Raw genomic sequence first — 16,203 nt, forward strand, 5'->3', positions numbered from 1 at the left:
GATAAGCAGCCAAGAAAATGGATGGATGGACTACGTAGTATTAAAACAAGCAGTATTACATACTAGTCACCCACAGAATAGGAGACCTGTTTGCAATTTATAAAAAAAATAATTTGTGCACCATGAAATAGACTGTAATAAACCTGTGCTTTTGTCTACACATTTTTTTCTCATTTAAGAAACTTTGAACCTTATTTTTCTTTATTAATTACATATGTTGCAGGAAGCATCTTCTGCACAAGAGGTTGACATCAAACCAGCAGATGCTGAATGTCCATCTTTGGTCCATTCCAAAAGTTGCAGACTGATGAAGGGCCTATAGCATGACTTAAGTATTTCAACACCCTGCTATATTCAAAGTTCTGCCACTTAGAAATCGTAGAGGGGTCTGAAATTTTCATCGTAGATGTCCACTGTGAGAGAGATAAAATCCAGAAATCACAATGTATGATTTTTTTTTTAATGATTTATTTGTGATACAGCTGCAAATGAGTATTTGAACACCTGAGAAAACCAATGTTAATATTTGAGTACGGTAGCCTTTGTTTGCAATTCCAGAGGTCAGATGTTTCCAATAGTTGTTCACCAGGTTTGCACATACTGCAGGAGGGATTTTGGCCCATTCCTCCACACAGATCTTCTCTAAATCAGACAGGGTTCTGGGCTGTCGCTGAGAAACACGGAGTTTCAGCTCCGTCCAAAGATTTTCTATTGGGTTTAGGTCTGGAGATTGGCTGGGCCACACCAGAACCTTGATATGCTTCTTACGGAGCCACTACTTGGTTTTACTGGCTGTGTGCTTCAGGTCATTGTCATGTTGAAAGACCAAGCCACGACCCATCTTCAAGAGGTTGTTCCCCAAAATCTCACAATACATGGCCGCAGTCATCCTCTCCTTAATACACTGCAGTCGTCCTGTCCCATGTGCAGAAAAACACCCCCAAAGCATGATGATAACACCCCCATGCTTCACAGTAGAGATGGTGTTCTTGGGAGGGAACTCATCATTCGTCTTCCTCCAAACACCGTTAGTGGAATTATGACCGAAAAGTTTCATTTTGGTCTCATCTGCCCATAAACCTACAATGAAAATTTCAGACTCCTCCATGATTTCTAAGTGGGAGAACTTGTATATAGCATAGCTATGATATAGCAGGGTGTTCAAATACTTATTTTCTTGACTGTACATTACAATTTAAAGAAACGAGGTAACTATAGGAAAGCAGGCTTTATTGCCATAAGAAAACAATGTGCTGCAACCTCACTCGTGCCGTTCCAGAACTGCATAGCAGTCGACATGCTCCTGGCCAAAAAGGGTGGCATCTGTTCAATGTTCAGGGACCAGTGTTGTATGTTCATTCCAAATAACACAGCACGTGATGGTTCATTCACAAGGGCAATTGAAGGCCTCTGCACCCTTAACCACAAGATGAAGAAGCACTCTAGTGTGAACACATTAGCCTGGTCTGAGTGGTGGGAAAACCACTGGGAAATATAAAAATGTGGGTGATCTCTGTTCTGGTTCCTATAGCTGTGTTTGCAGCTATTCTTACATTATGTGGATGTTGTTGTATTCCCTGCATAAGGGCATTACTTAACAGACTTAGAACCACTGCTATTGCACCGACAAATTCAAAATTGGTAGAAATATATACACTATTGGCACAGCAAGGTAATGACGGTGATATTGTTGACCACGATGATAACGTTATGACTTCTCTTCCAGACCTGTTCTCTGATCCAGCAGATTACAAGTAATTAGTGCTGTTTTCCTCAGAGTGTAACTATGTTTTCATAAGTAGGATTCTGTAGAATAAAGCCGAAAGGATGATGTATTAAATGATACGAGAATTTATGCAAATGTACATAAGAGGGAAATGTAGGAATAATTGTAAATAGAATTATCATACATTTGCAAAAAAAAAAAAAAAGCTTCTGCTTCCAATGCCGAATGCTTTGCTCTGCTCCACATAACGTGGCAGCCGGTTTAGATGTATGGAAAGTCCTCAATGCACTTTTTTGCGACTATTATAGTGTTTTTTAATACAGAATTTGAGTCTGAAATTCGTTATGAAGGAAACTTTTTCTTTAGATTATCGGCAAAAAATTATCGCACAGTGCTGGAAAAACACAAAAACAATGTAAAAACCCGAGAAGGGACGTGACGTCAGAACTTAAACTTCATGTCGGCCATTGGAATACATTGTAAGAACGCTTATGAATTTTCAGATATTTCAAGCAATGAACATTATTCTGAAGGGTCCCATTAAGACTGTGAAGAATATGAGCTTTATAAAGGGGTTAAAGGTTATCAATTTGAGCCAGTTAGACAGCATACACGTTCAAATGCAGGCGAAATAGCTGGCCATGAAGAAAACGCATGGAACAGGCTATGCCTCGTCTTGGAAACAAAGACTGGTAAGGATTTGTGAAGTTCTTTGATATTCTGAATGTATATAGGAAGTTTTCGGTCTTGTTTTAAAATTATGCAAACACCGTTATTTAGTAAATAGGTACGCGACCACCCAGCCGTTCATTGTACAGCCCGATGGGTCTGCTTTTCCTTGTATGATTAACTATCTGCATTACCATGTGTTTACCTGTAGTGACTTCAGAGGTCAGGCACACGCGTTTTTCAGACACAGGAAACTAGGTCAAAATTCGCGGACTTCAATCATACATATTTTTAGGTATAAACATCGAAAAGGTTATGCATTTTATGGTACAGTTGTACATATATTTTCGTCTAGATAATTTGTGTTAGCAATTGGACATTCCATACACTTTAACAGGAGCTATAGCTAAAGAACAAGAACATCTAATCAGCAGAACTGTTAGAACCAGGAGCACTTGTTGTTTGTTAAAGAAGTGATTGCAAACTTGACCACACATGTACTCAGCAATCTTCCACACATACGTGCACCTTATTCCATGTAAGTAAGGGGCGTTTGAAACCAAATAAATTGAGGTGTTGAGGAGAGGATAATTAGAGAATGTTGTTTTGAATTGTACGAGACAGTCTCTCCCCTCTCTCCTCCTGGGGTGTCATACTTTAACTGAGCGTCTTTTTTGTCCTGTTACAGTGCGTTGTGAAAGTATACGGCCCCCTTGAACTTTTCAACCTTTTGCCACATTTCAGGATTCTAACATAAAGATATATATATATATATATTTTTTTTTTTTTTTTTTTTGTCAAGAATCAATAAGGGGGACACAATCGTGAAGTGGAATTAAATTTATTGGATAGTTTATACAATGGAATGGTTCACAAATAAACTGATCTTGAGCTGTTTTGCAAGGAAGAATGGGCAAGAATTTTTCTCGATGTGCAAAACTGATACACATGCCCCAAGCGACTTGCAGCTGTAATTGGAGCAAATGGTTACAAAGTACTCACGCAAGGTGGCAGAATAATATATGCACGCCCCACTTTTCAGGTTTTTATTTTGTTAAAAAAAAGTATAAAATATATAATGTAAAATAAATTTAATTCCACTTCACGATTGTGTCCCACTTGTTGATTCTTGACAAAAATGTATTTTATATCTGTATTTAAAGCTTGAAACGTGGCAAACGGGGAAAAATTCAAGGGGGGCGAATACTTTCACAAGGCACTGTAAAAATCAAAAGCTCCTCTGTACATCATTGCCCAGGTTACACAAGCATACATCTTCAGTGCCCTCACTCCAGTTCCACAAGCACTCATTGTTCTCTGCCTGTATAAGCTCATACAAGATGACAAAAACATAATGACTATAGCCACATCACATACTATTGGAATCATTTATGGACAAGAAAACCTTCACATTTTTTTATTTTATCATACACTTTGTCCATGATTTGTTCATCCTTTTTTTTTTTTGGGGGGGGGGGTGAGTTGTAGTACATAGTCATTCCCAAGAGCCAAAAAAGTGTCAGGATTCATTGCATCACACATGAAGATAGAGCTACCTGTAATTTCACACATTGCCAGCAAATGTCATGTGGTTATAAACCTTAAGAAAAAGAATCCTTTCTCAAATTGTCTGAAATGGTTTAAAGCGTCAAGATGCTGCATTTCCCCACCACTAGGGCAAACCAAATGTAAAGTGGGTCACTAATCTCCAATATAATATGCTATATGCAGATTATGTGACCAAGACAGAAAACAATTATCCAACAATTATCTGCTATGTTAAAGAGCACATATAAGCTTGATGACATGACTGTATGAAACTGAACTAAAAATTCTTTCTGGCTGGTGTTTACAAATAAAAACACGAACAAAACCTAAACAGATGTTATTTTTTTCTGGCTTTATGGTGAGATTTAGAAAAACAATAATAATAAAGATGGCTTTTTACAGCCCCTTTCCACTGACCCAAGTGAGGAAGAAGTGTTTTTACCCATATTTCCAAATGCAAAAGTTGTGAAAACACTGGATTCAGATCAGATATAGTATTGCATTTAACATGTAAATTGGGTACTCGTAGTTCCCCCTTCAAAGGACCATTCAGTAAATGTACTGCAATGTAGTCTGGATACAAACAAAACAACTTGCATGGCAGTGAATTACATAAGGGGCCCCAGAGGAGAACATGAAAACAAGATATAATCTGGCCTGGCAATGAGTTACAGAAATTGTATGTAGGAGCTAAATAAAAAGTTGAACACAATAAGTATTTTTTAATTAAGTCAAGGCAACACTGAAGCATTTGATTCATTGCCGTTTCTCCCCAGTCTGCATATTTAAGGCACTGTAAATTAAATTATCTTGGCATTATTAATGCTGAGAAGTCAGAGGGATGCCTGATCAAATGTTTGGCCACAGATGCATGTAAGAGGATTTCTATACCAACAATCATTACAATACTCTTTTCCACAATATCTGCACAAAACCATGGGTTTTCTGGAACAAGCCCTCCCACAGGAGCAGTTACCCAGTGTTTTGAGTGTGTGTTGACTTTTGCAAAAGTCTAAACCTTTGCAGGTAGCTGAGTGGAAAACGCTGCAACTGAGACATAGAACCTGGGGATCAAGGTGGTTGAGGTTGCAGCAGTCATGATAACTGATTGGATGATAAACGGGACTCAATGATTTTGTTTTATCACAAAAAGATAAAGACAACATTGCTCCATTGATGCTGCTGAGATTTGGAGACCCATTCAAAGCTTGTGGTTTAACATTTTGGTTCCGAGGTAAAATTGCTGCTGCTTCTTTCATCTCTTCAGGCAACAAAACTTTGTGGCCTTCCTGGGAACAGTGCTGAACCACGGGACAGGAAATATCGTGGACTGTGTTGCATTCTATACATTGGTTCAAGTACAGTTGAGGAGATTGAAGGCAGCTACAAAGGTGGTTGCTTTCCACCTCACTCTTTCCCATCACTGCAATATCTTCCCCTCGGCTGTAATGTTGTAGATTCAAATCACCAGTTGTCTCCCCACCTGCACTGTGAGGTTGACTCACTCTTCCCGAGGAGCTTCGGAATGGTTCAGATTGCAACCTTTTGGTAACCTGGCAGCTGAGTGCTGAAATGCAAACACATTCTTTTGTGGCTTTGGAGGATGGGGACACTGCTCGATTGTGGTGCATTTTAACAGGCAGAGTCCCCCACACTAACGAGGAGGAAGTTTCATCAACAGTAACAAGCATTCCTCTCTGCCCCCCATTAATGTGCTCGTCTGTATACAGATCCACATCTGATTCTTCATCAGACTCCATCAGCGGCTGCTTGAATCCCATTGTCCTTTTGGTATTTTCCAGTGCAACCTGGAGAGAGAGCATAAGCAGCTTTAAAATAAATGTGATTTCATGTGCAGGTTTGTTGGTCATTATTAAGCTACAATACCTTGTGAAAGTATTCGGCCCCCTTGAACTTTTCAAATTTTTGCCACATTTCAGGCTTCAAACATAAGATTTTCATTTTTTTAAATCAAGAATCAACAAGTGGTTAAATCATGAAGTGGAATGAAATTTATTGGATTGTATATACTTTTTTAATAAATAAAAAACTGAAAAGTGGAACGTGCAATATTATTCGGCCCCTTTACTTTCAGTGTAGGAAACTCACTCCAGAAGTTCAGTGAGGATCTCTGAATGATCCAATGCTGACTGATGATGATAAATAGAATCCACCTGTGTGTAATCAAGTCTCCGTATAAATGCACCTGCTCTGCAATAGTCTCAGGGTTCTGTTTAAAGTGCAGTGAGCTTCATGAAGACCAAGGACCACACTAGGCGGGTCCGAGATACTGTTGGAGAGGTTTAAAACTGGGATTTTGATACAAAAAGACTTCCCAAGCTTTAAGCATCTCAAGGACCACTGTGCAAGCAATCATATTGAAATGGAAGGAGTATCAGACCACTGCAAATCTACCAAGACTTGGGCGTCCCACTAAACTTTCACCTTGAACAAGGAGAAGACTGATCAGAGATGCAGCCAATAGGCATATGATCACTCTGGATGAAGTGCAAAGATCTACAGCTGAGATGACAGAGTTTGCCAATAGGACAACAATCAGTCGTACACTGCACAAATCTGGCCTTTAAGGAAGAGTGCCAAGAAGAAAGCCATTTCTGAAAGATATCCATAAAAAGTCTTCTTTAAAGTTTCCCACATGCCACCTTGGAGACACAGCAAACATGTGGAAGAAGGTGCTCTGGTCAGATGAAACCAAAATCGAACTTTTTGGCCACAATTCAAAATGATGCTTGGCATAAAAGCAACACAGCTAATCACCCTCCCACATTATCCCAACTGTCAAACATGGTGGTGGCAGACTCATGGTCTGGGCCTGCTTTTCTTCAGCAGGGACAGGGAAGATGGTTAAAATTGATGGGAAGAGGAATGGAGCCAAATACAGGACCATTCTGGAAGAAAACCTGTTGGGGAGTGTGCAAAATACCTGAGACTGGGATGGAGATTTATCTTGCAACAGGACAATGATCCAAAACCTAAAGCCAAATCTACAATGGAATGGTTCATAAATGAACATATCCAAGTGTTAGAATGGCAAAGTCAAAGTCCAGACCTGAATCCAATCGAGAATCTGTGGGCAAAGCTGAACACTGCTGTTCACAAATGCTCAAACCTCACTGAGGTTGAGCTGTTTTGCAAGGAATAATGGGCAAAAATTTCAGTCTCTCATTGTGCAAAACCGATAAACATACCCCAAGTGATTTGCAGCTGTAATTGCAGCAAAAGGTGGTGCTACAAAGTATTAATGCAAGGGGGCCGAATAATATTGGACGCCACCCTTTTCAGGTTTTTATTTGTTAAAAAAGTTAGAAATATCCAATAATTTCATTTCACTTCACGATTGTGTCCCACTTCTTCATTCTTGACAAAAACATTTAATTTTATACCTTTGTTTGAAGCCTCAAATGTTTTGCGGCACTGCTAACCTGCAGGGCGTCGGTGGAAATTCAGCTACTGTGGGTCGAAGACAAAGAAGAGGAGGAAACCGGATCCAGCGTCAGAAGAAAAAAAGGAATGCACAGAGCCTACAACTGAGTGTAGGGACTTTGAATGTTGGGACTATGACAGGAAAAGCTCAGGAGTTGGTTGACATGATGATTAGGAGAAAGGTTGATATTCTGTGCATCCAAGAGAGCAGGTGGAAAGGTAGTAAGGCTAGAAGTTTGGGAGCAGGGTTTAAATTATTCTACCACGGAGTAGATGGGAAGAGAAATGGAGTAGGGGTTATTTTAAAGGAAGAGCTGGCTAAGAATGTCTTGGAGGTGAAAAGAGTATCAGATCGAGTGATGAGACTAAAATTTGAAATTGAGGGTGTTATGTATAATGTGGTTAGCGGCTATGCACCACAGGTAGGATGTGACCTAGAGTTGAAAGAGAAATTCTGGAAGGAACTAGATGAAGTAGTTCTGAGCATCCCAGACAGCGAGAGAGTTGTGATTGGTGCAGATTGTAATGGACATATTGGTAAAGGAAACGGGGGCGATGAAGAAGTGATGGGTAAGTACGGCATCCAGGAAAGGAACTTTGAAGGGCAGATGGTGGTGGACTTTGCAAAAAGGATGGAGATGGCTGTAGTGAACACTTATTTCCAAAAGAGGGAGGAACATATAGTGACCTACAAGAGCGGCGGTAGAACCACGCAGGTAGATTATATTTTGTGCAGACGATGTAATCTGAAGGAGGTTACTGACTGTAAAGTAGTGGTAGGGGAGAGTGTAGCTCGAGAGCATAGGATGGTAGTATGTAGGATGATTCTGGTGGTGGGTAGGAAGATTAAGAAGACAAAGGTAGAGCAGAGAACCATGTGGTGGAAGCTGAGAAAGGAAGAATGTTGTGCGGCCTTCCGGAAAGAGGTGAGACAGGCTCTCGATGGACAACCGAAGCTCCTGGAAGACTGGACGACGACAGCCAAGATGATCAGAGGGACAGGCAGGAGAGTACTTGGTGTGTCATCTGGTAGGAAAGGGGAGAAGGAGACTTGGTGGTGGAACCCCATAATACAGGGAGTCATACAAGGAAAGAGATTAGCGAAGAAGAAGTGGGATACTGAGAGGACTGAGGAGAGGCGAAAGGAGTACATCGAGATGCGACGTAGGGCAAAGGTAGAGGTGGCAAAGGCTAAACAAGAGGCATATGAAGACATGTACACCAGGTTGGACACGAAAGAAGGAGAAAAGGATCTCTACAGGTTGGCCAGACAGAGGGATAGAGATGGGAAGGATGTGCAGCAGGTTAGGCTGATTAAGGATAGAGATGGAAATGTGTTGACTGGTGCCGGTAGTGTGCTAAATAGATGGAAGAATACTTTGAGAAGTTGATGAATGAAGAAAATGAGAGAGAAGGAAGAGTTGAAGAGGCAAGAGTGAAGGACCAGGAAGTGGAAATGATTACTAAGGGGGAAGTCAGAAAGGCATTACAAAGGATGAAAAATGGGAAGGCAGTTGGTCCTGATGACATACCGGTAGAGGTATGGAAGCAATTTGGAGAGATGGCTGTGGAGTTTTTGACCAACTTATTCAACAGAATACTAGCGGGCGAAAAGATGCCTGAAGAATGGAGGAAAAGTGTTCTAGTTCCCATTTTTAAGAACAAAGGGGATGTTCAGAGCTGTGGGAACTATAGAGGAATAAAGTTGATGAGCCACACAATGAAGTTATGGGAAAGAGTAGTGGAGGCTAGACTCAGGTCAGAAGTAAGTATCTGCGAGCAACAGTATGGTTTCATGCCTAGAAAGAGTACCACAGATGCATTATTTGCCTTGAGGATGCTCGTGGCAAAGTACAGAGAAGGTCAGAAGGAGCTACATTGTGTCTTTGTGGATCTAGAGAAAGCCTATGACAGAGTACCAAGAGAGGAACTGTGGTACTGCATGCGTAAGTCTGGTGTGGCAGAGAAGTATGTTAAAATAGTACAGGACATGTATGATGGCAGCAAAACAATGGTGAGGTGTGCCTTAGGTGTGACAGAGGAATTTAAGGTGGAGGTGGGACTGCATCAGGGATCAGCTCTGAGCCCCTTCCTGTTTGCAGTGGTAATGGATAGGCTGACAGATGAGGTTAGACTGGAATCCCCTTGGACCATGATGTTCGCAGATGATATTGTCATATGCAGTGAAAGCAGGGAGCATGCAGAGGAACAATTGGAAAGATGGAGACATGCACTGGAAAGGAGAGGAATGAAGATTAGCCGAAGTAAAACAGAATATATGTGCGTGAATGAGAAAAGTAGAGGGGGAAGAGTGAGGCTACAGGGAGAAGAGATAGCGAGGGTGGATGACTTCAAATACTTGGGGTCAACAATACAGAGCAATGGAGAGTGTGGTCAGGAAGTGAAGAAACGGGTCCAAGCAGGTTGGAACAGCTGGCGAAAGGTGTCTGGTGTGTTATGTGACAGAAGAGTGTCTGCTAGGATGAAGGGCAAAGTTTACAAAACAGTGGTGAGGCCGGCCATGATGTACGGATTAGAGACAGTGGCACTGAAGAAACAACAGGAATCTGAACTGGAGGTGGCAGAAATGAAGATGTTGAGGTTCTCGCTCGGAGTGACCAGGTTGGATAGGATTAGAAATGAGCTCATTAGAGGGACAGCCAAAGCTGGATGTTTTGGAGACAAGATTCGAGAGAGCAGACTTCGATGGTTTGGACATGTTCAGAGGCGAGAGAGTGAGTATATTGGTAGAAGGATGCTGCGGATGGAGCTCCGAGGCAAAAGAGCGAGAGGAAGACCAAAGAGAAGGTTTATGGATGTGGTGAGGGAAGACATGAGGGCAGTTGGGGTTAGAGAGGAAGATGCAGGAGATAGGCTAAGATGGCAAAAGATGACACGCTGTGGCGACCCCTAACGGGACAAGCCGAAAGGAAAAGAAGAAGAAGTTTGAAGCCTCAAATGTGGTGAAACGTTGAAAACTTCAAGGGGGCCGAATACTTTCACAAGGCACTGTATCTTCTAAAGACTGTGTGGATCTGGAACATACTTAAAATATATTTTAGAAAACCTGACCTCGTACCTATCTAAAGGTGGGCAGCGTTCAAAGGATATTTCAAGACTGTATGTATTGCACAATAGTGCTGAAATGTAAATTGGGTATGAAAGTGTTCAGACAAATTTTATATTGCAGCAATTCCCTAAAATCATTGTTTTCTGCAATGTACACATAGCACCCCATAATAAAAAAAAATTTCACAATTTTGCAGCTTAAAATATAAAAATAAAAAAATAACACAGCCTGAAGTATTCGGACCCTTTGCTAAGTATTTAGTCGAAGCACAAGCTAATTCAGCAATGAGTCTTTTTGGGAACGACGCAAGAAGTTTTTTTTACACCTGGATTTGGGCATCCTATGTCGTTCCTCCTTGCAGACGTCTCCTCTTCTGTCAGGTTGGATGGTGAACATTGTGGACAGCCATTTTTAGGTCTCTCCAGAGATTATCAATTTGGGTTTAAGTAAGGGGTCGAGCTACGTAAGGTTTTCCTCAAGGATATCCCTGTACTTGGCCGCATTCATCTTTCCTTCAAATGCAACCAGTCGTCCTGTCCCTCCAGCTAAAAAAACACCGCCACATTCTGCCACCAACATGCTTCACTGCTGGGACTGTATTAGCTAGGCGATGAAGCAGTGCCTGGTTTTACACACATACTGCTTAGAATAAAGGCTAAAAAGGGGGAGAGAGAACGGTTTAACTTCCGATCCACCCAAGCAAAGCAAACGGTCAACTGAGAGAGCGAAACCACAAAACATGTCTATTCCAACCACTGCTCCCTCGAATCTGCACGCATGCTCAATTGCACACTGCTGCTGTGGTCACTGCATACAGATATTCTGCGTTGCGCAAAAAAAGACAAAAACATTTCACAATCGAGTGAAGCGTTCGGGCCAATATTACCCTATTGTTTCGAGCCATATTTAGATGATATGCGGATTACGTCTAACCCACAACAGACTCCAAGACAGTATATGTATAAGCCAGCCCGGCTGAAGCCGTGCTCGTCCGTGAGGCACGGCTTGGCTGGCAGCTCGTCTGCCCATCGACTATGAGACATGGAAGCCCTTTTCAAAGAAGAGAATATCTCACAATCGAGTGAAGTGTCCGCAATATTACCCTATTGTTTCGAGCCAAGGCGGCACGGTGGCGCAGCTGGTAAAGCATTGGCCTCACGGTTCTGAGGTCCCAGGTTCAATCCCAGACTCACTTGTGGGGAGTTTGCATGTTCTCCCCGTGCCTGCGTGGGTTTCCTCCAGGCACTCCAGTTTCCTCTCACCTTCCAAAAACATGCAAGATTAATTGGACACTCTAAATTGCCCCTAGGTGTGATTGTGAGTGCGGCTGTTTGTCTCAATGTGCCCTGCGATTGGCTGGCAACCAGTTTAGGGTGTACCCCGCCTCCTGCCCGTTGAGATCTGGGATAGGCTCCGGCCCTCTCCGCGACCCTTGTGAGGATACGCGGTGAAGAAACTGGATAGATGGATGGATGGATGGATGTTTCGAGCCATATTTAGATGATATGCCTTAAGTTTTTTTTTTTTAATTCAATGAATCAAATAGTGCCGGGTTACAATTCCACCTTGGCACATCCTCATGAAGGATGAAAGCACAGACAATACAGACCACAAAAAGCTAGTACTGTATTTTAAATACAGGGGGGAAAATAACATTCACCATGAAACTGTGAGCATCATTCAGCTGTCAGCATGCAATGCAAAAGATATTGTGGATGCAAAATTCGAAACCCAGCATCTGTGATGGTATGGGGCTGTGTTAGGGCAAATGGCATGGGTAACTTAGAAAACAAACATATGCAGCCATCCACGCAACACCTTTTTAATGGAGAACACTAATTATTTAAAATAAAAAAACATTGCCAAACCACATTCTACAAATGTTATAACAGTGAGACTTTATAGTAAATGAGTGCAGGTACGAGAGTGGTCTGACTGAAGGGTGGTACGTAAACATTCTGTATCTTGGTTTATGTAGCATGATAAAGCTACTCTCACATTGGCTATGGCCGTAGCATTTTCCTGGCATCCCATTGGCTAGGACGGATGTCATTCTTTACCCACGCTACTTTTTGATTCCCTTGGACACTCGACTGTCGCACTGAATCATGCTAACGCTGTCACAAGCTAACACACATTGGAAAAGTACTACTTTTTCATTTGTGTTTTTTGCAAGTTTATTCATCTTTCTTCATCATGGGTCCTGAGAAACTTTAGTGGAATTAAGTTGTGTGCGTTCGTATGCCCCATGATGCCTTTTGCTTGTCACACACCCTTCTCTTCGCATTGTCGCCCAACGCTAAAGATAAATTAACCTTTTTAAAAATTCTTTACATTATGTACTTTGAATGCTTATTTTTGGGGCGTGGTAAGGGGGGTCGGAACGGATTACATTACACTATTTACATGTTAAATAGGCTTCTACTTACGAAAAATTCACGTTATAAAATGACTTCCGGAATGGATTAATTTCATAGGTAGAGGAACCATTGTGTTACAAGCTTTATTTAAAAAAAAAAAAAAAAAAAGGATGCCGATACACTAGTATAAACCAACAATTTGGAGCGACGTGTTATTGGATCTGCTGTGACAAAATTAGAAACTATGCCACCCCCACTTGTCTCCCCAATTTTAATACATGAAACTCCACCACACACAATGTTTGCTAGTCTGGGCCCCGGTAACCGTAGGGTGGGTGGTGAGTATTTACATTTCGCTTGGCTTTACTTTTTTTCCTGCAGAAATCATTTTTATGTAGAGAACTATGGAATAAGTATAGATATTCATGAGATTAGAGAGATCTTTTAAAACAATTATTAATTTCCAATGTAGAATCAATTCTAACATACCTGGATGATACATCCCCGCAGTCTCTCCCTGACCATGCACAGCTCCCACTGGGGATCACCGCCATGATTCTCCAGAGCCCTAAAAAGGAGGCGGCACTCACAACGTGCCAGAAAAAAGGCACACGACAGGGAGAGGAAATCATCCAAAATCAATGGGTTGAGGAACTGGAGATTAAGAAGGTCCCGTCGTCTTGAGCACTGGTATCCTAGTAAACCAAACACTTTCTCAATCTGTGGCTCGGACAGCACTGGTTTGATGTAGTGTGTAAACATCCCTGAGTACATCTGGGAGACAAGAGAACCAAACATGATGGAAAACACACTTTTTAAAAATTAGCTGCATTCGTTACTACAGATAATGCTATTTAATGAACCTTGACAACTTTGTACTCTTGCCTCCAGGGCCCAAGGTAAAGGTTCAAAGCGGCTTGTTCAAGAAGCTCAAATGCTTTGGCAAGGCCTAGGAGTCCTCCTCTTGCTTTCACTTGCTTGTCGGTACCTGCTTTCAATCCATTTTGTAATGCTGCTTCCACTTTGAGAGAGTCTTCCATAATCCTCAGAGGATCCAGACTCAAGCAGTGTGCCTCTTGAGCATTTTTGTTGCTCAAGACCTCCTCCACTTGCTTCCACAGCTCCTTATCGCTGCACGCCAGGTAGGAGCCTGTCCTCACTATTTGCTGCTCCAATGTATGATCATAAGCAGCAACTAAATGTTGCACTCTTTGTTGAAAGATGCTCATCTTGGGTATCAGCTGAGTTTGAAAGAAAGATAAACTATTACAGTTGGACTGAATGGACATTCAGATCAGTAACAGCAACTCATAATTAGTCTAGTGTATGGTCAATTCAGATTCTCTTAAACGAAAAAAGGACTCTGGTCTGCCTGGGACTCATCAGTGTGAAATTTCACAACCAAACAAATCTTCACTCTGGGCTGCTGTTTCTTAAGTAGTCGTAGGTCACCAAGTCACAATGTTGTTGCTCTATCTGTAGTCATCATGGTTAAAAAAAAAAAAATATATATATATATATATGTCGTTGGCCCCGCAATTGAAGGGTTTGGTGATGTAAAAGCTCATTTCCATGAGACAAAACCACCCCCTTTAAACTGGCTGAGTTCAGTAAGCCTTAAAAAAAGACGGCACTGTAATTGTAAAGATATTTTGCCAAAAGCATATCACAGACATTAATAAACCAATGTATGAGGCTTTTCTAAACATTTCTCACCAATGAAATCAATACATTAAAATAGATATATACATACATATATACACACATATACATATACACACACACATATATATGTGTGTGTATACATTGGAGCAGCAAATAGTATATATACATATACACATATATATACATATATACACATATATTATATACATACATATATACACACACATATACACGCACACACACACACACATATATATATATATATATATACACACACACATATATATAGAAATACATATATATATATATATATATATATATATATACACACACACATATATACACACACATACACACACACACACGTATATATATATATATATATATATATATATATATATATATATATATACACACACACACATATATTTTTCGAATGTGAGTGACTGCATTATGGGGGAAAAACTTGAGAGAAGAATCCGCGAATATGCAGGGTCGCAATCGTAACTAAACCATCTTGGTACCACGAGCGGTTCAATTTGTTGTTATACCGTAACTGTGTCATAAACACACACATTGTCAAATATTGTAAAGTGTAAATTATTTTCCCAAATGTTTTTTTTTAAATAAAGTGTTCATTAATTAACCAAAATGGAGAAACACTTGGGTCTTTATTTAGGTCAAAATCTATACCACTTCATACAATGAGGAAGGAACTCGCTAGTTGTAACGCAAACAACAAGCAATGGTAAAGGGTATGTAAATACCACTGCCCTTCCGCATTTGTTGTTCACCGATTCAATCGGTCCAAAACCAAACACACTCTGATCCTCACACCGCTGTAGCGACTGTACAGTCGGATATGCGCATTTAAATGTGTCCCACGCCCAACTAGCTACGTGCGCAGCCAATGATGACATTCGAAGACGAAATGTAATCAGACCTGTTCCATTTCTAAGTTTTAAATAGATACATAGTAACTGCATTAAAAGGTATTATCCCGAATGCTTGCTAGCTATCAACTCGAAGAGATGCTATGCAGCACATACATCCATAGACATGGTTGGACGAAAAAGAAAGAACTCAAATTCACCTGTACTTGTTTTCGTAATATGGTTGTCAAAAAGACGAAAATATACGATGACCACGCTTCCCGAACACTACTATAACTACAACTGGTTTCTTTTTTTTTCTTCTTCTTCTTTTTCTTCTTCTTCTTCTTCTTCTTCTTCTTCTTCTTCTCTTCCTCCTTCTCCTCCTCCTTCTTCTTGACGTATAATTAAAAACGAGACTGCGCACAGGCCCCTTTCACGTGGTTATTCTGCTTCAATTTCTGGTCAGGGCAAAACATTGCTTGGGGTCGTATTTCACTTGTGTGTTGACATCCTGTGACATCCTTTCAATTGTACATTGTGAAAGATAATAACATCAAATTTAGTTGGCATCAGTTAAGTTTACCTTTTTTGGTGTTGGTTGGCTGTCATAACCGTGCAGGCGTTGGCTATTAAGTAACTTTTCACCGGTGAGTGTGTTTTAGTTTAACCTTCATTAGGAGAAGAAGCGGAATGCACAGAGCCTACAACTGAGTGTAGGGACTTTGAATGTTGGGACTATGACGGGAAAGGTTCAGGAGTTGGTTGACATGATGATTAGGAGAAAGGTTGATATAATGTGAATCCAAGAGAGGAGGTGGAAAGGTAGTAAGGCTAGAAGTTTTGGAG

At 40.9% G+C, this 16,203-nt stretch overlaps 1 protein-coding gene across 1 annotated transcript; it reads right to left on the reverse strand.

The window, feature by feature from the left end:
• Nucleotides 1–3,769: 3,769 nt before the first annotated feature.
• On the reverse strand, nucleotides 3,770–15,733 carry spata2l (spermatogenesis associated 2-like). Its single transcript, XM_061822566.1, has 4 exons — nucleotides 15,576–15,733; nucleotides 13,681–14,058; nucleotides 13,307–13,591; nucleotides 3,770–5,751 (listed from the first exon to the last, which is right to left on the reverse strand). The coding sequence occupies exons 2-4, from the start codon at nucleotides 14,044–14,046 to the stop codon at nucleotides 4,777–4,779; spliced, it is 1,626 nt and encodes a 541-aa protein (XP_061678550.1). The 5' UTR covers nucleotides 14,047–14,058; nucleotides 15,576–15,733; the 3' UTR covers nucleotides 3,770–4,776.
• Between the last annotated feature and the right edge of the window lie 470 nt (nucleotides 15,734–16,203).

Source organism: Syngnathoides biaculeatus, chromosome 6 (assembly GCF_019802595.1).
Source record: "Syngnathoides biaculeatus isolate LvHL_M chromosome 6, ASM1980259v1, whole genome shotgun sequence".
In the NCBI taxonomy this organism is placed as follows: domain Eukaryota; kingdom Metazoa; phylum Chordata; class Actinopteri; order Syngnathiformes; family Syngnathidae; genus Syngnathoides; species Syngnathoides biaculeatus.